At 42.0% G+C, this 25731-nt stretch overlaps 1 protein-coding gene across 3 annotated transcripts in view; it reads left to right on the top strand.

Annotated features, from left to right (window-relative positions):
- The window catches only part of CEP43 (centrosomal protein 43), a 28989-nt gene extending 5317 nt beyond the window's left edge, over nt 1-23672 (top strand). Inside the window, exons 6-14 of one of the 3 annotated variants that reach the window (XR_009506108.1) lie at nt 4043-4123; nt 6556-6615; nt 14313-14539; nt 16586-16698; nt 18107-18175; nt 19352-19391; nt 20294-20390; nt 21977-22541; nt 23051-23672. Coding sequence is in view for 2 of the 3 variants with exons in the window: in XM_059940839.1 (XP_059796822.1) it covers nt 4043-4123; nt 6556-6615; nt 14313-14539; nt 16586-16698; nt 18107-18175; nt 19352-19391; nt 20294-20390; nt 21977-22051 (762 nt within the window). In the remaining variant the exon portion in view is untranslated. Of the gene's footprint in view, nt 1-4042; nt 4124-6555; nt 6616-14312; nt 14540-16585; nt 16699-18106; nt 18176-19351; nt 19392-20293; nt 20391-21976 lie in introns of all 3 variants that reach the window. The other 2 variants (XM_059940839.1, XM_059940840.1) reach the window with 2 other exon arrangements.
- The last annotated feature ends 2059 nt before the right edge of the window (nt 23673-25731 follow it).

Here is a 25731-nt window from a genome sequence, read left to right as displayed (position 1 = left end):
GGCTTCTTTTGTTGCGGAGCACGGGCTCTAGGCACACAGGCTTCAGTAGTTGTGGCACTTGGGCTCAGTAGTTGTGGCTTGTGGGCTCTAGAGTGCAGGCTCAGTAGTTGTGGCGCACGGGCTTAGTTGCTCCGCGGCATGTGGGATCTTCCTGGACCGGGGCTCGAACCCGTGTCCCCTGCATTGTCAGGCGGATTCTTAACCACTGTGCCCCCAGGGAAGCCCCACCATCCATGTTCTCTTGACTCTGACTTTGGGGATGTTTTCTCTTGTTTTTACTCACTCCCTCCTGGCCGCCCCTGTAATTTAGTGCCTCATCCCGCGTAGTTGTAACAGTTACCTGTTTTTTTTTTTTAATTTAATTTTATTATTATTTTTTTATACAGCAGGTTCTTATTAGTCATCTATTTTATACATATTAGTGTGTACATGTCAATCCTAATCTCCCAGTTCATCTCACCCCACTCCCCCTCAGTTACCTGTTTTTATGAGAGTCGCTTATATCTACAAATAACGCAACACCAGGAGCCACTTTTGGAATGTACTCCTGTTTTTTTTTTTTTTTTTTGCTGTGTGTTTGTCATATATGGCCTTTATTATGTTGAGGTAGGTTCCCTCTATGCCCACTTTCTGGAGAGTTTTTATCAGAAATGGGTGTTGAATTTTGTCAAAAGCTTTTTCTGCATCTATTGAGATGATCATATGGTTTTTATTCTTCAATTTGTTAATATGGTGTATCACATTGATTGATTTGCGTATATTGAAGAATCCTTGCATCCCTGGGATAAATCCCACTTGATCGTGGTGTATGATCCTTTTAATGTGTTGTTGGATTCTGTTTGCTAGTATTTTGTTGAGGATTTTTGCATCTATATTCATCAGTGATATTGGTCTGTAATTTTCTTTTTTTGTAGTGTCTTTGTCTGGTTTTGGTATCAGGGTGATGGTGGCCTCATAGAATGAGTTTGGGAGTGTTCCTTCCTCTGCAATTTTTTGGAAGAGTTTGAGAAGGATGGGTGTTAGCTCTTCTCTAAATGTTTGATAGAATTCACCTGTGAAGCCATCTGGTCCTGGACTTTTGTTTGTTGGAAGATTTTTAATCACAGTTTCAATTTCATTACTTGTGATTGGTCTGTTCATATTTTCTGTTTCTTCCTGGTTCAGTCTTGGAAGGTTATACCTTTCTAAGAATTTGTCCATTTCTTCCAGGTTGTCCATTTTATTGGCATAAAGTTGCTTGTAGTAGTCTCTTAGGATGCTTTGTATTTCTGTGGTGTCTGTTGTAACTTCTCCTTTTTCATTTCTGATTTTATTGATTTGAGTCCTCTCCCTCTTTTTCTTGATGAGTCTGGCTAATGGCTTATCAATTTTGTTTATCTTCTCAAAGAACCAACTTTTAGTTTTATTGATCTTTGCTATTGTTTTCTTTGTTTCTATTTCATTTATTTCTGCTCTGATCTTTATGATTTCTTTCCTTCTGCTAACTTTGGGTTTTGTTTGTTCTTCTTTCTCTAGTTTCTTTAGGTGTAAGGTTAGATTGTTTACTTGAGATTTTTCTTGTTTCTTGAGATAGGCTTGTATAGCTATAAACTTCCCTCTTAGAACTGCTTTTGCTGCATCCCATAGGTTTTGGGTCGTCGTGTTTTCATTGTCATTTGTCTCTAGGTATTTTTTTATTTCCTCTTTGATTTCTTCAGTGATCTCTTGGTTATTTAGTAACGTATTGTTTAGCCTCCATGTGTTTGTCTTTTTTATGTTTTTTTCCCTGTAATTCATTTCTAATCTCATAGCGTTGTGGTCCGAAAAGATGCTTGATATGATTTCAATTTTCTTAAATTTACTGAGGCTTGATTTGTGACCCAAGATGTGATCTATCCTGGAGAATGTTCCGTGCGCACTTGAGAAGAACGTGTAATCTGCTGTTTTTGGATGGAATGTCCTATAAATATCAATTAAATCTATCTGGTCTATTGTGCCATTTAAAGCTTGTGTTTCCTTATTAGTTTTCTGTTTGGATGATCTGTCCATTGGTGTAAGTGAGGTGTTAAAGTCCCCCACTATTATTGTGTTACTGTCAATTTCCTCTTTTATGGCTGTTAGCAGTTGCCTTATGTATTGAGGTGCTCCTATGTTGGGTGCATATATATTTATAATTGTTATATCTTCTTCTTGGATTGATCCCTTGATCATTATGTAGTGTCCTTCTTTGTCTCTTGTAACATTCTTTACTTTAAAGTCTATTTTGTCTGATATGAGTATAGCTACTCCAGCTTTCTTTTGATTTCCATTTGCATGGAATATCTTTTTCCATCCCCTCACTTTCAGTCTGTATGTGTCCCTAGGTCTGAAGTGGGTCTCTTGTAGACAGCATATATATGGGTCTTGTTTTTGTATCCATTCAGCAGGCCTGTGTCTTTTAGTTGGAGCATTTAATCCATTCACGTTTAAGGTAATTATTGATATGTATGTTCCTGTGACCATTTTCTTACTTGTTTTGGGTTTGTTTTTGTAGGTCCTTTTCTTCTCTTGTGTTTCCCACTTAGAGAAGTTCCTTTAGCATTTGTTGTAGAGCTGGTTTGGTGGTGCTGAATTCTCTTAGCTTTTGCTTGTCTGTAAAGCTTTTGATTTCTCCATCAAATCTAAATGAGATCCTTGCCGGGTAGAGTAATCTTGGTTGTAGGTTCTTCCCTTTCATCACTTTAAGTATATCATGCCACTCCCTTCTGGCTTGCAGAGTTTCTGCTGAGACATCAGCTGTTAACCTTATGGGAGTTCCCTTGTATGTTATTTGTCATTTTTCCCTTGCTGCTTTCAATAATTTTTCTTTGTCTTTAATTTTTGCCACTTTGATTACTATGTGTCTCGGCGTGTTTCTCCTTGGGTTTATCCTGTATGGGACTCTCTGCGCTTCCTGGACTTAGGTGGCTGTTTCCTTTCCCATGTTAGGGAAGTTTTTGACTATAATCTCTTCAAATATTTTCTCAGGTCCTTTCTCTCTCTCTTCTCCTTCTGGGACCCCTATAATGCGAATGTTATTGTGTTTAATGTTGTCCCAGAGGTCTCTTAGGCTGTCTTCATTTCTTTTCATTCTTTTTTCTTTAGTCTGTTCCGCAGTAGTGAATTCCACCATTCTGTCTTCCAGGTCACTTATCCGTTCTTCTGCCTCAGTTATTCTGCTATTGATTCCTTCTAGTGTAGTTTTCATTTCAGTTATTGTATTGTTCATCTCTGTTTGTTTGTTCTTTAATTCTTCTAGGTCTTTGTTAATCATTTCTTGCATCTTCTCAATCTTTGCCTCCATTCTTATTCCGAGGTCCTGGATCATCTTCACTATCATTATTCTGAATTCTTTTTCTGGAAGGTTGCCTATCTCCACTTCATTTAGTTGTTTTTCTGGGGTTTTTTCTTGTTCCTTCATCTGGTACATAGCCCTCTGCCTTTTCATCTTGTCTATCTTTCTGTAACTGTGGTTTTTGGTCCACAGGCTGCAGGATTGTAGTTTTTCTTGCTTCTGCTGTCTGCCCTCTGGTGGTTGAGGCTATCTAAGAGGCTCGAGGGGAGGCTCTGGTGGTGGGTAGAGCTGACTCTGTACTCCTGTTTTTATGAGAGTTGCTAGTTGATTTTTTTTTTTTTTTTTTTTTTTTGAGACAGTGAAGTAAGGAAGCAAGTCAAGGGAAGGTAGAAAGAGTAGATCTTTGAGAATCACAGGACAGTGTTAGTGTGGCGAGTTGGGAAAGCAGAGTGAGAAGGTTAAATAACTTCGGAAAGGAAGCTTGGGGGCATGTTTAAATGCGGCCTGAGTATAGCCTGTTCAAGGTGTTTGGGTAAAATACTCAGCAGGTAATTAGAATCACAAGTCTGTTTGCTTTGTGTTTTGGTAAAATTTGAAGAAAATCTAATTAGGATATTTATATTAATAGGAAGAAATAAAAGTGCCAATACTGTATAGTGGTTTTAAATGCTGATATTCTGTTGAGGTATAATTGGTATGTTCATGCTTTATTTTTAAATGTGTTTTAATGTAAACTGTGAAATATTTCAGGGTGCGCTAGATCTGTCTGATGTACGTCCTCCACCGAAGTCCCCAGAAGGAAAAACAAGTGCACACAGTGCCCCCAGTAAGGTGAGTGGGCTGAGGCTCCGCGGGGCTCTGCTTTCTGTCGCTACTCTTGTTACAAGTTTTGTTGTTGTCAAGGTGCTTTTTTGTCTTTGATGAAGTATATATTTTAATGTTTATTTATTTATTTATTTAGAGAGTCTCCTAAAACTTTAATAAGCTCCTTTGGGACCATTATGCAAGACAATAGGTTTTTTAAAATGCCATGTAAATATGCTCTTAAATTTTTTTATCAACAGTTTATATGTTGAGCCACATGAGATTTGGATCTCAGTACTATACTTTGCATTTTTAAAATACTGAATTTATTAAAAAAATTTTTTTTTAATTTTTAAAAATTCTTTTGCTTTGATATTGTTTTGAATATTGTATTGTAGAAAGAAATATGCTGTTAAATAACAGAATTGTAGGATATTTGGATTCATTTGGTACTTTGAATGTTTTGTCCTTCAATTAACAAGGAAATTTACTTTTCACTTACAAGTTCCTGTAATTTGAGAATATCAGGCTCCAGAATATAGAATTGTTGTGTTGAATACTGTAGACAGGTGCCCAGATTTGGAATTGTAAATCACGATGATTTTTTTATACTAATGAGCTATTTTAAGGATTTATAAAAAGTCTGTGCACTCTGGTTGTATTTGTATGAGCTGTTAAAGTTAAGGCCTTCTGATCTCAGGGATTTGGATTAACGGAGAAAAAACTGTGTGGAACACTTGAATGTAAAATCCAGGCTCTCTGTACTAGTAGGAATGGATAGAAAGGTGGTGGTCTGGAAGGGCATCTTCCTGTGCCTGGCTGAGCACAGCACGGTGGCTGGACCAGCCCGTCTCACCCAAGGGCGGGCTGGGGTCTGATTGTGCTGTGGGACTTCCTCTGACTTCTGTTTGGAGAGGTGCCGTGGAGTACATCCCCAGAGTGGCTCCTGGGGCTGTGTTATTCGTAGACACAAGTTGTGTCTTTTTAAATTAGGTGAACATCTGGAGGGCAGCAATTGTACTGCTAGGTTCCTTGCTTTTCCAAATGCCTGGGCATAGACACCAGTGAATGGTTCCTGTTGCTGTTTATTGCTGGTTCTTTGATTTTGTTGCTCCTTTTTATTTTTTAGATTTAGAAATCAGAGGAATGCTGTGCCTGGGGAATGAGGCTCTCACGCTGCTGGTAGCTGTTCTTTTTCCCGAGGCCTAGTTAGCCTTTCCTAATAGGGTCGCTTGGTCTTGGAAGCATTTTTCCGTGATGCTCATTGGAGGCTGGAACCTGCTGTACAGGGAGAACGAGGTCGTGAGTGAATCTAAAATTCACTTCAAATTAAGTGCCAGATATAAGAGCCTTAGTAAAAAGAAAGGTTTGCTTTCTGTGAAAATATCTGGCTTTAGAGGGATTAAAATTAACCATATTCCAAAATACTTATTAATACCTATAGTATTGAGTTATTTGGAAGTTCTCTTTTTAGCATATTATTTTCTAAAGCATATTGGCAATACTGGTTTTCCACATATCGTGTGTCTTCAAGATAAAATGTTAATGTCTGTTTTACATCTCTGTATGCTCTCTACATAAAAAGAGTTTTAAGCTCTGTCATGAGAATTATCAAGAGAATCTTAAGTTTTAAGTCAGGAAATGTTGCTCTAAATACAGAGGAGTGATGGTAATTTTTGAGGTGTCTCCAGGTGGTCCCTGCTTCTACCACCTTCTGATGGCTTTCAGCTTCACCTGGGCCCTCGGCTAGCATCACAGGCCTGCGGGCGCAGTGAGCACTTGCGGACACCGCAGCCCGTCTCTAGCGGGGCTGGATGGGGTCTGTTTTAAGGCACGGCATTCTTTTGGCAGTTAAACTGCAATTCCCCTGTAGTCCTACCGGATCTGGATTTGGGATTCCAGCCCTTGCCCCACCCTTTTCTCGCCCACTTTCTTCTCTCTCTGAGGTCTTTGAGTGGCTCGGGGGCTCTAAGAAGGGCCTACACATCAGGGCGCCTCATCGGTCTGGAGGGCACTAGGAGTTCCGGGAAGGTGGGGTCAAGCGCAGGGTCCAGCCGGGCCCTTAGAAGCTGGCTTTGTGTCCTCCCGGGGCAGGAGCGGTAAGGCCAGGGCAGGTCTCAGCGGAAGCTGCCGAGGCGTTCAGGCTGGCTTGCGTAGCGTGCTGCTGGACGGAGCGGGAAAGGAGTGGGTCTCCGCACACGGGAGCTGAGCGGGGGGGGGCTCCGGTCCCTACGTGTAACCCCGTGACTGGCGGACAGAGGAGTTAAACATGAGCTGAACCACTTTAGGAAGAGTGTTAAGAAAAGACTAAAACACTGGATTTCAAAGTGAAGCACATTAGTTAGATTTTCCATTTTTAAGAAATTTTCTAATAGGAATCTTTATTGGTTTGGTATGAATTAGTTTATTTTTAAAGATTTATACTTTGTGGTAAAATGTCATTTTATTCTCATGCTCAGATACCAAGGTATAAAGGACAAGGTAAGAAGAAGCCAAGCAGGCGGAAGTCTGGTGCCAAGGTAACGCGGGAGGGCCGAGGAGGAGAGCGGCCTGGGCCGGGCCGACCGCCGGCCTCACGCGGGCCTCCTCGGGCGCTGAGTTCCCACTGGCCTAGGGTTGCGTTTCCTTTTGAAATGTCACTTTCTTTTATCTGTGATCAGAACATGCCAAAGTCATGGTGACGTAAAAGAAAAAGTAGTTTGACTTTCAGTTTTTATCCAGGTGAAAATCATGGTGTTGTATTTTAAAACTCTGCTCTCGGTTTTTCTTTGAGAATTCCTTGTTTTTTGGGCAACAAAAACAAGTAGAAGACACTTACTTTCCTCTTGAATGGATGGTCACCTATGTATCCTTAACATTATGATTTTTATCTGAGGTAACTAGAACATCAGACTACTTTTTGGATAAGTTCCAGTCGATGAGTAAAGGCCACCCCTAGTTTCCTTCAAGACACTTGTGTTTGTGTTGAGCAGCTTGTCAGCCCCTGCACGTCTGTTAGCCTTTCTGAGCGCTGCCTCACAGCAGACTCACGGGGGCGCGCTGTGTCACTGCCTTGGCTGCTTTTTTTCCTTCCCAAAAGATCTCAAAATTCGACTAAGCTAGTAGATGAACTGCTTATAAAATTTAAGTATTGGAGTTCTCAGAAGCATTAATTATCTGTATAGTTCTTACACTTATTTAGAATAAGATCAAGTTATTTAACGTTCAATTCTGTGAGAATCACTAGTCCTTGTTGAGCCTAAGTTTATGTATAGATTTTTTCGCTAAGTTGAGGACTTCCAAAATTAAAGGGTTTTGAAAAATTGTATTTGCTGTGTTAGCTGGCTTTAGTTCTAGTGATTTCAATGGTAAGTTCCTGTTACTATATTTGTTCACACTATTCTTTATGCACTACTACATGAGAAGATGTTTTAAAATGTATTCGAGTATGTTTGAACATTTACATAGTGGAAGTCTTTGTGTGTTAAGTGCTGGGGGCAAGACAGATTTAACATGGGTCCTCACTTAAGCAGTTTATGGTCAAATTGGAGACGTGAGACAGACCTTAAGAAAAATAATTAAGCAGATAAACTAGCATGTTTTTTACAGATGTTTTAAGTCAGTTACTTGTACTTTTTAAAGTATATTTCGTAATATTAAATTAAAAAAATCTTGTTGGTGTCATGAGTTTTAAAGAAGTTAAAACATTTGAAAGAAGTTGATACGTAGGACCAAAGCCACTAGGAGACACATTTCACTTTGTGTGCTGGACGCAGCGGCGGGGGCCCAGACACGCCCTCCCTCCCTCGCCCTCCCTCTGCGGGTGACTGAAGAGTCTGCACAGGCCTTTTTCTGGAACTGCAGGCTGCAGGTCGGGCCCCTTTTATTTCACGATTCCTCAACAACTTGGAAACCTCTTCCCTTCTACTTCCCTGCTCTTGTTTCCAAACTGCGTCTATAAGAAGTCTGTGTGGTACCCAGCCCAGTAGAGGAGCCCTTAGCCCTCCCTCCCTCTGCCTTCCTCTTTGGCCCTGTGCATGCAGCAGGGTCCCAGTACCCTTAATAGCCTAACTTTCTTAACATCTTAATAATCCAAATCCTGAGCTGCATCTGGTCATGGCGGTTGTCCACAGCCAGGTCCAGGGGGAGCCGTTCACAGGGTAGGTAGTGGCACCGTCGGGTGGGCAGAGCTGGGAGTGGTAGCCCAGGGCGCCCAGCAGGAAGTGTCTGTGTCTTACTGTTTCTTTTGCCTGCGGGAAGGCACAAGTATTAACTGCTCGTTCAGAGACTTCTGGCTGTTTTCAGAGAAGCTATATTCATATCAGAAATAAACTTTAAAAAATAAGTTACATGTATAACTGATTTGTACTTAGTATTGTAAGCCCGTTAATATGCAAAGCAAAATCTAAGGGTTTTGAACTAATTTAATTTGAGTAAAATAAAAGTTATGTTTCTTTTTGTTATTGTTGTAGGACAATAAAGGATGCTAGAAGTGTTAGAATACAAGGTGCATAAATATTAGACGGGAGGGCATTTCTTTAACGAGTTAAACATTTTAAATGTGCATTAACACTTCCAAAGTATCATCTGTAATAATCTGTTTTGGTGTGAACCATTTTATTGTACCAAGCATGGTGCTAGTTGTCTGAAAAAAATAAATGCATTTTATTTATTACAACAGACTTTTGGTAGGCTCCACTAAGGTTTTTACCATTCAGTTGAAAAAACTAAATAAGGTATTAGATGGTTTTTGTTTGTTTTTAACACGAAGCTGTTTTAATCATCACATTAAATGTAGCATGGAAGGTTATCCTTTCTTTTCATAATCGATTTTTAGGTGTCTTAAAACTGATTTGTGTTGAGGTATTTTTTTGCTTCAAGTGCTTAATAAATAACATTTCTTAATTTGTTCCTTGTTTTCAAAATTCTGGGATAAGCCCAGCTTTATGTTGATTTAGGGCGGTGATGGGGATCACGTGCTGTGTATGTTTGGGAGCGTGTGTTTCCGCATCTTTTGCGGTTGCCTTCGGGTTTTTGAGCTGTAGAAATGATCCCCGAAAGTATAGTCTCACCTTAGGGTTTTCTAGATGAACAAAACAGTGTTATTCTGTACACACACACACACACACACACACACACGCATACACACACCCCCCACCCCCTAAATGAAGGAATGCATGTGGGTGAACAAGATGCCAGCACTTGGCCCATAACCTGTAATGGCGCCTGGCCTTCTGCTTCAGGTCCCAGACCTCTTGTCCGCTGAACCTGTGAGCCGGCGGCACAGGCTAAGAGAGCAGAGCGGCTGGACAGAGGGTGATCTTCAGGCCGATTTCACAGCCAGACATTGGTTCTCATGTGCATCTGTAGGAATTACAGATTGTTTATATACAGCATAGGGATAGTGTTTCTTTAGAAAAACTGAGTTTTTAGAAAGGGGCTTGTATGTTTGCTTTGTGGTTTTCAAATTCCACAGTGTTTACTTTCTAGATAAGTAAATTAAACCTTTAAATACATGTGTGTGTTACAATGGTAGTAAAACTACTTTTCTAAATAATTCATTAGTAAGTCATGGGTCACAAACTGCCTTTGGCGGAGTTGGGGAGGGGAGCTGCAGGCTGAAGTATGGGCGGGGAAGAGAATTAGAATTGCACAAATATTTTTGAATACTTTTGCAAAACTGGGATGTTTCTTTGGTTTTGCTGTTCCTCTGTTATGAACAGTGCAGATTAAGCCTTTAGTTTAGAAAAACAAAACTATTTTTTCCAGGTTTTTAAGACATTCTACTGATAATTCAGTTTTTGGCTACTGGAAAATTGGTAGTTATTTCTCTGTGAAACTTCTTTATGATGCTGATTTGCTGTTAATCTAGAAATGATTGAAATCTTGAATGTGTAAGTGTACTAGCAGAAAATTAAACATACCCTAGAACTTCCTTACAGTTTGGGGTCCTGGGGTCCATCCAAGGGGTTACGCGACTGCTGTAGTGCTGTGGAGCAGGCCTCCTGCTGACCTGGAAAGACCAGACTTTATTATGTTTTATTATAGTTATCTCTTAGTTCCTAGGGCTGCTGTAACAACGTACCACAAAGTTGGTAGCTCAAAACAGCGGAAGTTTACTGTCTCACGGTTCTGGAGGCTGGAAGTCTGAGATCAAGGTGTCTGCAGGATTGCCTCCTTCTCAGGCTGGGACTCTGTTCCCGGCCTCTCTCCCAGCTTCTCGCAGCTAGTCCTCGGTGCTCCTTGGCTTGTAGACACATCACTCCAGTCTCTGCCGTCACGTTGACGGGGCTTTCTCCCTGTGTGTGCCTGTCCTCTCTTGTTGGGACACCAGGAGTATTGAGTTAGGGGCCTGCCCGCCTCCACTGTGCCCTCTCCTTAACTGGTTACATCTGTAGTGACCCTACTTGTAAATGACGGCACATTCTGAAGTACTACTGGGTGTTAGGACTTCAATTTACCTTTTGGAGGGATGCAATTTAACCCATAATAACCTCCAAGGCCTCTGAGGTTGTCCAGGGAATGAATTCTAAGGCATTGTCATAGGAATTTTTTTTTTTGCATTTGCATTTCTTTATTTTAAACAATTCGTAATCTTAGCTGTTTAGATTTATCCTGAGTCTTAATTTGTCCACATCTAGGTGATAGAGACTCAAGTAACTGAAGTTTATGTGTATGAGACTTGTCTTAAGCCATGATAAAAGTTTTTTAAACAGATCCCAGTCTATTTCAGTTTCAATTATAAGAAATAGACCTTATCATTTTCACCAGACCAATTCCTCTTCCTGTGTTCTCAATATCAGTTGATAGTCTCCAAAATTGAAACAGGGAGCCATTCTTAAATCTCACTCCTCTCGCAGATCCCATGTTAAATCCATTACCAAGTCCTGCTAACTTGTATATACTTGTCTGAACTGTCCCGTCTAATTAATCCTTATTCCAGCTATCAGTTTCCTCATTTGCAAAATGGGATGATATTGTGTAATTCTTGTAAGCATTATTATGCCAGCTTTACAGATAAAGAAATTGAAGCATAGGGAGATCAGGGCCTTGTGTAAAGTTACATAGAAGAGTTGGGGTTTACACACAGCATCCAGCTGCTTCTGCAGCTCTAGTTAAATCCCTTGTACCTTTTTTTGGGTTACTCAAACGGCTTCCTAACTGTTTTCCTCTTTTAAGAGTTTTGGCTCTTCTAGTTTGTTCTTTACATAGTCACGTGATCTTTCTAATATGCAAACATGACTCCTCTGTGAAATATCTCTGTGATCTAGGACCTGTCTTGCTTTATTCTGCTGAGCCTTGCTTTAACTTCACACTTTAGCAGTTCTGAACTCTTCGTGTTTCTTGGTGCATATCTGTTTTTTCTCAATTTTGTGCCTTTACTCTAGCTAATCCACTGCCTAGAATACCCTGTCCTTAACTCCTGTCTTCAAAGTTCTATTAATTTTTAAAACTCAGCTTAGACATCTTTACCTCCAAGAAGACATTTTAAAGCTTCCTTTTTTCTAAGTTTGTATTTGGTGTCTCTCTGTACCCCGTGTATATCTCCATTATTAAACTTACCATTTAAAAATCTAAAAAATAAGAAAATAAATAGATCCCAGGGTATATGTGTCGTGAGTTGATCTGTTGATGCTCAAAAAATTTGGACTTTCTCCATGAAAATTGCTCTTAAAGTTTTGCAGTACTTTTGCTTCAATCTACAAAATGTTTTGATAAATGCTTCTCCTCTTAGTGTGGATTTTTTTTTTAATAGTAAAAAATATTTGGAATTAAGTTTAGTGAATTCATTAGTAACCTGGTTAGGTAATGGTCTTTTTGATAAAATATGAGCCATAGTTATAAAGTAATGACACGTTCCTATGTGATTTAGAAATTGATTTTGACAACGCTTCCAAAGCAGATTGAGTGTTTTTAAAGTTTAATTTTACCCCATAGATAAATAGAACTATAATTTTAAAACAAATTATTATTTTAAAAAATATGTATTGTGTTGAACATCATAATGTGCTACTCCATGAAACTTGTCTTCCTAAAATTAGCCTTTTGTTTCATAGCAAGACTAAAACCTGTCAAAAATAATCATGGATATATATTAGTTATTAAGTTCAGATAGTTCATTATATGGACTTAAATTATGTTGCTGTGAATTCATGGTGAAGAAAGACTTTGTTGGAATAATTATTGTTTCCTGTAATGTGCTTTACATTTGTATTTGTCCGTTTCATGTCAGGTATCCTTTTGAATTTTCTCAGGGATGTTTTGAAGGAGACAGTCTTTCACTGTCTCAGTATCTGTAATCATAAATGTGTTTAAATAGCACAAGAATGCAGGGTATTTATTTCCGAATGCATATTCCTTTGAAAAGATATAAATCAGTTTTTAAAACGTTTATAAATCAGAAGTTATAATGGGCATGAATATACTTAAGAAATACATAGGGGGATGGTGCTTCTCTATAATTGATAATAATAGGAAAACTTCAAGAAAGTTATTGGGAAATTTGAAAAAGTGTCTGCTTCTTTGAAAATATCCTATGTTGTCTAAAAGGGTGATAACTTGGTATTTATTTCTCCAGACATCTCTTTTTACAACCATTGATGTATCTATATTAATAACATATGGAATGTATAGCTCTATACAAGGCCCTAAAAATTGTATAGCATATATCTTACCTGCTGTCAACTAATCATGGCCTCTAATTAGTGTAAAACTATAAATGTATATCTTACTGCATAGTACCTTCTGTCTATACACAGATTGAAAGTGCAGTCATCCTTAGTGTCTCCTTGAGTAATTTCTAACCCGCATTATTACCACTTTTCCCCAGCTGCCCATCCCTTTTTTCTTACCTCCTAGTAATAATTTGACTTGGAAAAGACTGCTACGGTTCAATTCTTGAGGAAATTCATGCCTGAGAACATTAAATTCCTTAAAATTATATGGTTAGTAGTGGAGTATGGACTACATTACACGTTCCGTGTTTCAGGAGAGTGCTTGCCTCACGCACTGTGGCGTCTTACTCAGCCCTGCTCTCTGTAGCGTGAAGGCTGAATCTTGGGAAACTGTCGTCTTTAACCTATAAAAACTACAGTTTCATGTGACTCAGCCTAATAGCAGAGCATAAGCCTTTAGAGCTAACCTCTGGAATCAGACTTCGATATCAGACGCCTTTACTCCCCGGCTTGGCAAATGACTGCAGTGTCTCTACATCTCCTTTTTCATTTCTGCAGAGAAAACAGAACCTGCCCCACACACCATAAGGTTATTTTGAGGATTAAAATGAGGTAACACATGGGAAGCATTTGAAGACTTTCCATAAATGTTAGCTACTTTTATTATTACTATCATGATATTTTGGTTTTGTTGTTATTATTTTTATAGTTGTTGACATAGAAGTGTCTAAAGACAAAAAGAAATCTGACCAAGGATAGAATAAAATTAGGTTGTGAGGGTTAGGGCTACCTGAAAACAAGAAAATACAGTGTGCAGTATATTTTCTGCTAACATCACCAGATCAGTAGGACGGGAGTAAAAATGCTTGAGAATTTGGTGCATTGGTTTCAGGTATATAGAAACATATACATCAATACATGCATCCATGGACGTTTAAGGGAGGTGTGGAATAGGGAGTTACTCTGAAAGTCTGAATTAAGACCAGTGATATAACTAGCAAAACTTTACTTTAGAAATGTGAACGGTAAAGGTGGCATCTTTCACCTTGATGTCCATTGTATGTGGCACCGGATGGAAAACTGCTAGTTTTATTGATGACCACTTTGTTGTAATGCTTGGTTCATTTATGTGATGAACTAATGATGATGAACTAATCTTCCTTATCTCCTTTGTTAGTAATGCTTTTTATTTGCGAGTTGAAAACATATTAAGGTAATTTATGAAGCAGTGATATATATGTAAGAGGAAATGGGGAAATTTGTTTATAAATGGGCTAGGTGAAGGTATTTCCATTTAGGGAGGGAGGAGAGGAATGGTACAAACATGTTTGACGTTTTTCCCCTTCAAAAGTTAGTTATGCTCTGAAGCCTGGGGATGAGCTGGTAGGTCCGGGGGGGGTGGTCCCACTGCACCTCACGCAGTTGCAAGACCCCACGTGTGTATGCGCGTGCATACACAGAATTGCGTGTGTTCACGTGACTTTTTTATTACTTAAGAGGGCTTATTAAAGTTTTATTTCGCCAAGGAGACCTTTTCTCTTTCCCTCTCTCTCTTTTTCTAGAAGGCCAGCAATGATGCTAGTCAGAGTGATACCAGTATCTCATCATCAGAACCAAAGAGCAAAAGTAGTCTTCACTTATTGGCCCATGAAACAAAAATTGGATCCTTGTTAAGCAACAAAAGTCTAGATGTCAAAGACGAAGCTGGTCCTTGTCCAGATGAAGATGATATGGAAGGAGATTCTTTCTTTGATGATCCCATTCCTAAACCAGAAAAAACCTATGGTTGGTGAGTAACCTGTGCTTCTATATTATCAGACTAGCGGCTTAAAAATAGAGTTTCTAAATGTTTTATGTTTAAGAAATAGTGAGCTACCAATAGTTCTGTAATTATTGAATTCGTAAGTCTGATTTTGTGTCATTAAATCCTTTTGTGTTGTAAAACAATTCCAAGTTTTGAAGGACCTAGATGTTAATGATTTCAGCAGGTAGGTTTGTACTGAATGCCTGCCGTATGCCAGGTACCGTTTCAGTGTTGAAACAGGCAAGATCTCTGCTTCCGAGAGCTCGTACTCTGGACGGCAGCAGCAATAAGTTAAGAGTCACCAGGTGCCGGGTCGCGTAGGTGCAGCCCGTGTTGCAGGGACTGAGAGAACTGGACGGCGGAGGGCGGGAGTGCGGGTGTGGAGGGCCGCCGGCTCTCAGTGGCTGGCGGAGAAGGCCTCACCTCAGGGGCGAGCTTACGGAGGGGAGAGTAGGCCAGGCGTTTAGCTGGGCCTCTGGAGCCCCGCACAGGCCGAGGTGTGTGGTGTGGCAGGTCCGAGGCCCTGTGGCGAAGGAGCTTGCAGGAGGTGGAGTCGGGCCGGGGCCGGGAGCGACGGTGGCAGGGCTTGGCTTCGCTCTGCGGGGCCCGGAAGCCCCGGGGCTGTGAGCGGCGGAGTGGCCGATCCGACCTGCGCCGTGACAGCGTCGCCTGGCTGCTGGGTCTCCAGGAGGGGAGCCGTTAGGGTTATCCAGGTGAGAGATGATGGTGGAAGTGGTGAGAAATAGGCGGTTTGGGATGTGTTTTGAGTTTGCATCCAAAAGGATTTGCTGATAAGTGTGAGAGAGGAAAAGCAGTATCAAGGGCAGCTCCGGGGTTTCCGGGCTGAACAACTAGGAGGTTGGAAAGGCCGTTTACCGAGATGAAGGGCAGGGGGAGCGAGGCTGGGTTCCACAGGTGGGCCGCCTGACGGCCCAGAGCTCACTCTCGACCAGTGAGTTCCAGAAGGTTGTCAGTGCAAAGGTGAAGTCTGTTTACAGGTGTGGGTGTGGGCGTTCAGGGAGAGGTCTGGGCTAGAGGTGACAATTAGGGAGTCATCAGTCTTAGCTGAGGTCGCAGCCGGGAGACTGGAAGAGGTCACCAAGGAAGGGGCACTGCAGCGGGAAGGGGACCCAGAGAACCGGAGAGAGAGGCGTCCTTGGCGGAGGAGGCCCGAGTGAGCAGCTGAGTTAAGTTCTGCTGAAAGTCCCCCTTTGCGCTTAGCCACACGGAGCCCCGATGCCCCTCGCGGGCGGTGCCATCGGGTGGGGCTGGGGCTGGGGCCGTGTTAGAGGGTGAGCGTGGGCTCGAGGAAGCCTGAGACGAGAGGACCGCACGTGGCAGAGTGATCTTCTGACGAGTTTCCCGTGCAGGGCGCAGAGGGACACGCGGTGGCTGGAGGGCGGGCGTGGGGCTGAGAAACGTTAAACTGCGAAGAACAGTAGCGCGGGCGTGTGTTGATGAGAATAATCCTCTTGTAAAGAGGAAAGATGAACGAAGTAAGAGCGGGAGAGTGCTGCATCTCCGTGCCGGGCCGGAGGAGGTGAGAGCGCGCCGGGCCGGAGGGCGAGCCTGCGGGCCGCCGGGCGCTGCGCCGCGCCGCGTCCGCTGCAGGCTGGCGGTCAGGACCGTGTGCCGAGGTCAGCTGCTGGCGTCATTTGCGGCCCGCTCTGCAGGGCCACGTCTGGGCTCTCGTGGTGGGCTCGCCAGCGCCTGCGCTGTCCCTTGCCTGCATCTCGGGGCCATGGAAGGGGCTTCTGATAAAATCCCAGACAGTGACGCTGATGAAGAGGAGCAGTTTAATTTGTGAGATATCACACACAGTTCTAGAGAGAGGGGATGACTTCCTGCATGAATTTGCAGTGATTCTTAGTCTGTTTTGCCTTGCCAGGTATACTTCATGATTTTGAATCTGTGAAATGTATATTCTTTATTTCCCAGCTCCTGTGTTGCCTATAAGATATATTCAAGCTGCTTATGTTTTAATGGCAGAATGTAAGAACCCCATTTAACTGTACGCTTGTTTCTTGCTAGGAGAAGTGAACCTAGTAAGCAAGTAGGAAGCCTTGCATCGCTCTCGGACGCCCCCCCCTTAAAAAGTGGACTCAGCTCCCTTACTGGAGCTCCCTCATTGAAAGACTCTGAAAGTGAGTGTCTGGAAGTCCCTAGATTTGCTGACTGAAGACGTGGACTTTGAATGCTGATGATATTTTTTTCTCTAATTAATTAAGTAGTGTATGATCATTGTTTATTTTTTCAGAAAAATATATGTAAAATCATAAAAATAGCCCATAATTTTACTACTCAGTGATATTTTCTGTTAATATTTTATTTTTAAAATTTCTTTTGAGCGTGGTCATATTCTCTATATTGTTTTGTATTCTGCTTTTCCTATGCCATGGGAATATTTTTAGGAAATGGACTTTTTAACTGTCTTCTATAATAAATAGACATTATAATTTTTAAGCCATCTCTCTTTTTTGGACATTTAAATTGACTTACGTAGGATTTACTTACAATTAATTTTTAAAACTTTGTTTCATAGATTCTGTAGATAGCACAGTAATCATCGTAAGAATGTTAAAATACTATTGTCCCTTTAGGGATTTGGAGCAGATGTATCTTTTTATATGCAGCAGAGGTAGGGATTGTTAGCTAGACATGGAATGGCCCTGCTACTGCACACAGATGGTGACAAGACCAAGGATGTAAAAAGCAAAGCCTTAAACATGTAATCATGCAGATGAGCTTTGTATACCATATCATAGTAAATATAGGATTTAATTGGCAGAGTGTTTAGAGTATAAATGTGCCTCCTTGAGTAGATCTTTATTAGGAAATTGCTGTGGGGTTTTGCATAATCTTGTAGTACTTAATACCATTTTGTGTTATGTGATACCACTGTAGTAGGATTTCCCAGGGCACATAAAGTAAACTAGCCGTGCGTCTGTTAATTAGGCCCAGTTTCCCTCTTTTTCTCCTTTCTCGTGGTATTGTCACCTTCAGTGAAGGAATCCAGAATGTCATGATCATGTCACTCTTAACACTGACTAGGAAATAATGATTTAGAGAGGGCATTGAGAACTGGGGACTGAGGAAATAAAAACCAATGAGGAGATCAGTTTGGTAAATGAAATAGCGATTAAACTGAAGCAAAATTTAAAAGTTCAAAGGAAAAATAAAACTGATGAGAATAATTAACTGTAGTCCGTGAATTCATACCCAATAGGGCTTCTTATAGAAGGCTGATATCTGATAGTTGGGTAGAAAATGATTTTGATGGTCAGGTTCCAATAAAGAGTAGTATGGCTACGAAAAGGATATGTAATAGTGTGGTTAAGAAAGGGATATGGGATACATGGTGTAAGCATATTCTATTGTGTAATGCATAATAATGCATCATGCAGTGTAATTAATCACAGTTTGTAATTTTCTTCTTAGTTTTCGGTTATGATGTCTCAACAAACCCTGTACTGCAAAAAAAAAGTTGACATGGTTTAGAGACTATTATATTCTAAAAGTCAATTTAATGTGAATATTTTTTCCTGTTCACAGGTAAAAGGGGAAAAACAATTTTGAAAGATCTTAAATTGGTCAATGATAAAATTGGATCACTTGGTTTGGGTAAGTAGATTTCCAATTTCAGTATTGACTGCTTTAGGGCGATTATTTTTTAGGATAAAATCTTAAATGAAGTGTCAGTCAACCTACCGTGAGCACCTCATGCACAGACGGTTGGACGGTTTTTATGTATCCAGGGTCACTCTGTCGGCCAGGGGTGGAGGGAGCAGTAACCACAGCGGATTCTGTCCTCGTGGGGTTTAAACTTAGCAGGAAGATGGGTGTTAAACAGGTGCCTTACGGGTACTTTGAGTGTTAGAAGAGTCAGGCCGCGGCGTTACGGAAGCGGGTAGTAGTTTGACTTAGCCTAGCCTTGGCGATGGGGGAGCCTCTCCCAGGAAGTGACTGCTCTGCGAGACCTGCTGGGGCAGACAGAGGGGAGAGCCTGCCATTCGGACCGAGAGCACAGTGCGTGCCGAGGCAGAGGCGCTTCCCTGGGGCTGGCGGAACGTGGTCCGGGCCCCAGGGAGTCAGTCTGATGGGGATGGATGTGTAACAGGAACTCTGGGGTGTTGCGTCCCGTTCTGCGGTCTGGAGCAGCAGCGAGAGCGGTACTCCTGCAGCAGCAGGAGAAGCCTCCGAGTGCCCTGGGCCACTTGTGGGCACCGTAGCGCCCTCAGAACCTTGACGTTTCTGGAATAAGGCTTTAGAGCACAGTTTAGTTTGGGAGACAGAAATATTAGTCAAAGGCACTCGTGTTCACAGACAGGCGCTTCACATGTTTAAAGCACGAGTCGGCAAACTCTTTCTGTAAAGGGACAGAATGGGTATTTTAGACTTTGTGGGCCACACATAGTCTCTGAGTATTCTTTGTATTTTTACAATCATTGAAAAATGTAAAAGTCATTCCTAACTTGCAGGCTGTACAAAAACAGGTTGTGGGCTGATTTGGCCTGCAGGACAGGCTTGTATGTGTAACCAGAAAGTCAGAGGCTAATGTTAGGTTCCAGCCCATTATTCAGTGACTATTTTGTCCTTGAATTGGCTACAGAAGCTGGAGGAAGGTGGGGGAGTGGTTAGTTTCCCCCAAATCCAAACTGCAGCCCAGCTGTTCTTTTTAATGATGCCGTATAATTCAGTAGTGTAGTTTTTGAAGGAAATGTATGTGTCTAATTGTAGATAAATTGTGAGGTGTGTTTATATAAATATAACATATGTATCTTTTCTTAAACTTATCAGGGACTGGAGAAGAAGATGACTATGTTGATGATTTTAATAGGTAAGAAAAATGGTTGGACAAGAAATACATAAATTGTAAACAATTTCTGAACAGGAAAGCGTGACAAAATTACATTGGTGCTTATTTTAGTCTTTGATTCTCTCATTCATATTGATTGAAGGTGAATGGAAGATAGTTAATCCAGAATTATACATTGGACTTTGAAGCATGTTTTTGATTTTACATTAGAATAAGAACATCTGTATTATGTGCAGGGAACTTGATAAGAACAAGAAAAGGAAATAACATTGAAGGGTTGACTCAGAAGCCGGTAGAAGCAGTCAGGCCACCGGATTGCCAGTGCTTTCGCTCTCCCCTCTCTGATCTCAGTGGTGGGAATTGTCTACGTTCGGCTTAAACAAATTGCCCTCTCAAATTGTTTTTCTGATTCACATGACATTTCTTAATATTTTGTTTCAGGTAATTTTTTTATATATGTAAAGAAAATATAACCTATGACTTGGCTAATAATTAATTTGGAAGTAATATTTGTTGTAGATATGATTAGAAATTTTAAATCAGAGTCTGAGAATTTAATGTAACTGATAGTTTTTTCCCCCAATTTAGAATTTGTGTTTACTTTCTAACATATTATACAGTTTTTTGAGAGATGAAATTTAAAAAATCTGGGTTTGCTTCTTTCATGCCATTGTGACCATAGTCACTATTATGAAGCTTAGTGTTCTCATCTGGTAAATGGACTGGACTATTCCTGCTGCCCTTGCTAAGTTATTTTAAGGCTCAAATGAGATGAGATGTCTGGAATTAATGACGTGTAATAGTTTATTCTATTTTATTTGAAGAATTAAAATAATTACGTGAAAGACTGAAGAATGCTAGTTACTCTCTCTAAATGTTTATATTCAAAGTTCTTATTTTTCTTTTTTTTCCCCTGAAATTAGTACCAGCCATCGCTCAGAAAAAAGTGAGCTAAGTATTGGTGAAGAGATCGAGGAAGACCTCTCTGTGGAAATAGATGACGTCAATACCAGTGATAAAGTATGCTGTTGTGCTTCACCCATGGAGTGCTATCTGTGCTTGTTGCCTTGAGTTACTGTAAAGCTTCAAAACTTTACACTTTTTGCTGGGCAGGAATAGAAAGGCAGACTTAGAGAACGGATGTGTGGACACAGGAGGGGAAGGGGGGAGGGTGGGATGAATTGGGAGATTAGGTTTGACATAAATACACTACCATGTGTAAAATAGATAGCTAGTGGGAACCTGCTGTATAGCACAGGGAGCTCAGCTCGGTGCTCTGTGATGGCCTAGATGGGTGGGATGGGGGGAGGGGAGGGAGGTCTAAGGGGGAGGGGATGTGTGTACATGTAGGGCTGATTCACTTTGCTGTGTGGCAGAAACTAACACAACATTGTGAAGCAATTATACGCCAATAAAAAATAAATTATACTAACTAGGAGAAAAGCAGTTGAAAATTCCATAAACTTTATGACGGAGTTTCCTGGTCCAAATCTAAAAAGAATGTCTGTAATGAATGTGTAAAATTGTTTTCAGTTGTCGCCTGCTTTGTTAAGTGAGTGCTTGTGAAATGCTGGCATGTTATTACTGGGGCTTCAATTGCTGTGGGTGTTAACTGGGCCATGGTGGGTCAGGATGAGAGTCAGAATCGACCACCTCAGGGCGTAGACACTGTAGGCAGGAGGTCCTTTTCAGAGACGTCAGTATCGAAGAAGGTTGGTGTGTATATAAGAGCCCTGTGAATGCAGGAGCTGAAGCAGAGACTGGGGTGTGGAGTGTTTGTGAGGTGTGAGCGGGCAGGGGGACAAGACAGCAGAAACGGGGAGTCAGGGTGTAAAATTAGGAGTGCATTTTGGAGATCACATTTGACCTTTTATTGGGCAGAGAGCAGATACTTAGGTGTATGTTAGATGTGAGATGTAAGGTAGCATCTCAGGATCAGATATCAGTGCCCACGGTACACTGTGGGTGAGTCTGCCTTTGAGGTTGTGGGTCGCTACAGCCTGGAGGTGAGCCTTGCTTTCCAGAATAAGGAAGGACTCTTCAAGTGTTTGTGACTGTCAAGGACTATCATGTAGGGAGAAGGCCTTTGAGAGAAGCAGCGTTTTGTAATGAATCTGGGCCCGCGTTCCTATTCTTTTATGTATGTGTTTTCTCAGGCGAGCTGCAACCTTTGATCCTCAGTTTCTTTATTCGTGAGATGGAGGCGTCGATGCCTCCCTCATAGGCTTGTTCTGAAGGTTAAGTGATAATATATAACGTGCCTTCTCTAATTCCTGATACTGTATAAGTTTGTAATAATTTGTCTTTCTCTTTGTACCTTACGTCATCGTAAAGAGGCCTGAAAATGTTGCTGTAAAGTTACCAAAAGAACTACAGACGGATTATTTTAACACCCAGTCTTCTTGTTAATGTAGAGTTCAACTGTTAGCTCAGCTTTTGTTACCACCAATTTCAAAAAAGGAAGAAGAAAGGACAAGGACTTCTAACTATGCAGCAGTTTGTAGAGTATAAGATAGTATTTAAGTTATAGCAGTAGATGTTAAACATTATTTAAGACTCTGCTTGCATCCTGACACTAATTCTTTTCTTTCTTTTGAACGACAAAGCTTGATGACCTGACACAGGACCTCACTGTGTCCCAGCTCAGTGATGTTGCGGATTATCTGGAAGATGTTGCCTAGGCGATGAAAGAAGGAAGTATTCTAATCGGCAAAGGACAAAGGGCTCTGATCAGCTCTTTTTTTTTCCTGGACAATCTCACCCTTTGCTGGAACGTCTGCTCCCTGTTGGTGCCTGTGTTTCAAAAAGATGACAGATATTTTTAAAAATTAACTTTTCATTATACTAAACAAAATGCTCCTATTTGAGACCATGTGTGGAAGATTTAATATTCTTAATTTGGTTTAGCTACATGTTTCTCTATGGAAGTTGATTACGCTCAAATTCACTCTAAGGAGCGAGCCTGTGAAATGCCAGTGTTAAGCGCATGACGAAGGCGCCAGTAAAGCCGTAGGTTCCCAAAGCTCCGCGTGCGCGCCTGTGGGGCAGCCGCCTGGGGTCAGGCGCTTCGGCAGCAGGTGGTTCGTCTGCAGTCAGCGCGTTCGGCAGCAGGTGGTTCTGCAGGTAGTTGGCAGATGGCCTGGAAAATCTGCAGTCCTGAAGCCCGTCACTGTAAGTTCCATTTGATAGGTTGACTTTATTTCATATTTCCTTCCATTTGGAAGGTTTGTTAGACCATTAAGGTTATATTAAAATACTCATGTGTGTGCTACTTAGTTTTGCTTGTTTTAAAGATTAAAATCCAGATGTGGTCATGACTTTTGATTCATGGAATTGTCTCTGACAGCACTTGCAGTTGCTGCGCTATGTCCATGTAAGAAGCTTTATTCACAGGTTCTCCTTGTCATAGTTATAATTTATCATTTGTAAAGATGCCTTGAAACATGTTAAATACCAAAATGCATCTGAAACCATTAAGCGGTGCTTTTATTCAGATCTGTAAGTTGGTTATATTAAAATCCAGATTGGACTGTAGCAGTGGTAATGGCCTAAGACCATATCCAGGTTGACGAGCTTTATACACTGTACATGGTTTCATCGTAACCCTTAGAAGCTGAGCCAGTGATAGAATTCCAGGCAGTCTCGTTTACATTCTATCCATTGTGCTGCTATTTATGTAGGTTGCTGACATCACTGATCCTGAAGTGTTAAAAAGAACAATTGGAAGTGGTGCGTGCATGTTCATATTGATGTAAGTAAAGCTGTGATTGTGTTAAATTTTGTACTTTTTAATTTCAGTTAAATTAAAGCTTTTTATTAAGTCACCTTTATTACTAAAAGGAGCAAATTAGACCTAATTCATTGATCTCAAGAAGTGACCAGACTTTGTGGTTTGTATAATGTTAGTTTTTCATTTCATACTAGTCTAAATATTACAGAAATATTTACTAGGCTCCGAAATGTAAAGGGAAATGATAACGTATGGATCAAGGTTATGTGACATTAGAATCTGATTTGATACAATTTAATTGACGCTGAGCCGTAAACACCAAGAGGAAGCAGGACAGAATGTGGGCCAGGGCAGCCTGGGGGCCGCTCTGCCAAGCTGCCCTCAGTTTGTGGGCCGTGATCTCAGTCTCGGTCAGGCTTTTTGTTTCATGTGAGGAAATAGCGCTGCATCAAGATGTAGTCTGTTGCTAAAAGCCCCCCAATGTGCTCTCTGTAAAATGTATTTCCTTGGATGTCATCTCTGTGAAAAGTCATTTTCTATAAAGATTGTGGTTCTGTTCTGGCCCTCTGGAATCTGTGTCAAATGTGTGATTTATTTTTTATGTTATTTGATAGGAGCTAGATTTCTGTGCAATGATTTGAAATCATTTCAATGGAATGATCATCGGGGTGTGGTGCTTTAATTTTGCAGAAAACTTTTGAATAGCAACATCTGAAATTTGTCATTTTTCTGTTACCCACAGAATCTGATCTTTTGATAGTATCTGGGAGGATGGGGAGAAAAATGCCAAATATGAGACTCCCTTTGTCATCAGCAGTACATACATCTGATCAGATAGTTTTAATAGCTTAAAGTTCAGCTATGAAAAAGCTCTGTTTCCACAGGTGTCCCTTGATTAGATAGAAGGTTTTGAGTGTGATTAGCATTTTCTTTGTGTTGAGGAGTACATACTGAAATATTAACCCAGGAAATAACATTCTTATGGTAAAACCTGTATCGTACAGTGGAGTTTTTCAGATGTTTCTTTGTCTGTCAGATGTCAAGAAAAGTCTCATTTTATTCATGATGACTGCGGTGAGCGGCAGCTCACGCCCTTTGTGTTCCGTAGTGACAGTGACCAGGCGCCAGTTGTGCTGACCTTGGTCCTGCCCCGACTGCCGCCGCCTGCCTCTGCCCCTGGCCCCCCTTTCCTCGCTCCCCGCCCCGGCGCCGCACAGCACCTGCGAGCTGCCAAGGCGGGTCCTGTCTCGGGGTGGATCTGCCTCTCCTTGTCTGGACCGTCCTTCCCGCAGAATCCTGCCGGGCTGGCTTGTTTCCATCTCGTTCTCAGAGAAGCTCCAGCCGGGAGGGGATGCCCGTTTTCCCTCCCACCCCGTCACTGTCGCGTTTGCCCTGTGTGTTTTATTCATCTCTCATTGCTGTCTGAGATGCGCTGGGATATCATCCGTAAGCTCCGTTGGAGCAGGGACTTTGTAACCAGTGTGTGTCCCTGAGCAGAAGTCAGCCCCAGCATGTGCCCGGTGAGGCTCCAAGGCGACCACAGCCACAGATCCAGGGGGCTGGGCAGCTGCTGCCCGAGGACAACACGGCACGCTTTCGGGGGGACAGCCGTCCTTACCCTGAACCCAGGGAGGCCCCAGCTTCAAGTCTGAGGGGTGGCTCGGGACAGCGGGCCTGGCTGCCCGCCCACCCCCCAGGCTGGTCGGAGCATTGCTCCTGACGGGCGTGGGCAGGCCTCCTGTCTGCGGCTCAGTGTGGACACTGGCACAGGGCAGCAGCAGGGTTCCAGGTCATGGACTGACGGCCCTGCCGGACGTGCCGGAGGGCAGCGCTCACCTGGGGAAGAGCGCGCCCCACGGCGCAGGTGCAGACCCCACTGGACTCGGCCTTGGGCTGCCTGGGACCCCACCTGGTCTCTGCCCTTGCACGCTAACCCACCCCACCCTCCTGACACGGTCTACACTGCCAGCCCCCATTGTACGAAGGGGCGTATTTGGTGGAAACAAGTGCAGAGGAAATGAGGGCAGCCACTCTCCTGGGTCATCCACACTGGACGGAGGAGGAAAGTGAACAGCATGTGACAGAGGCTGAGATGAACCAGCAGAATGGCTTATCTTGGGGGAAACGATTCAGAGAAGAAAATAATTCTAAAGTAAAAACCTAATTGCACTACTTGAGATTTGAGAACGTTTGTACCTAAAAAAGGTTGCTATGAAAAAGGTGCAATCAAAGTGATTTTTTAAAATTAATTATTTATTTTCGGCTGTGTTGGGTCTTTGTTGCTGCGTGCGGGCTTTCTCTAGTTGTGGTGAGCGGGGGCTACTCTTTGTTGTGGTGTGTGGGCTTCTCATTGTGGTGGCTTCTCTTGTTGCGGAGCATGGGCTCTAGGTGCGCGGGCTTCAGTAGTTGCAGCATGCGGGCTCAGTAGTCATGGCTCGCAGGTTCTACAGCTCAGTAGTTGTGGCACATGGGCTTAGTTGCTCCGCGGCATGTGGGATCTTCTCGGACCAGGGCTCGAACCCGTGTCCCCTGCATTGGCAGGCGGATTCTTAACCACTGCGTCACCAGGGAAGCGCCCAAAATGAATTTTGATTAAAAAATTGTTGGGCCAAGTCATTCGGTGGAAGGATT

This window comes from Balaenoptera ricei, chromosome 12 (assembly GCF_028023285.1).
Source record: "Balaenoptera ricei isolate mBalRic1 chromosome 12, mBalRic1.hap2, whole genome shotgun sequence".
NCBI lineage: Eukaryota > Metazoa > Chordata > Mammalia > Artiodactyla > Balaenopteridae > Balaenoptera > Balaenoptera ricei.
Note: the sequence above shows the minus strand (reverse complement) of the source record. Positions and strands in the feature narration are given on the sequence as shown.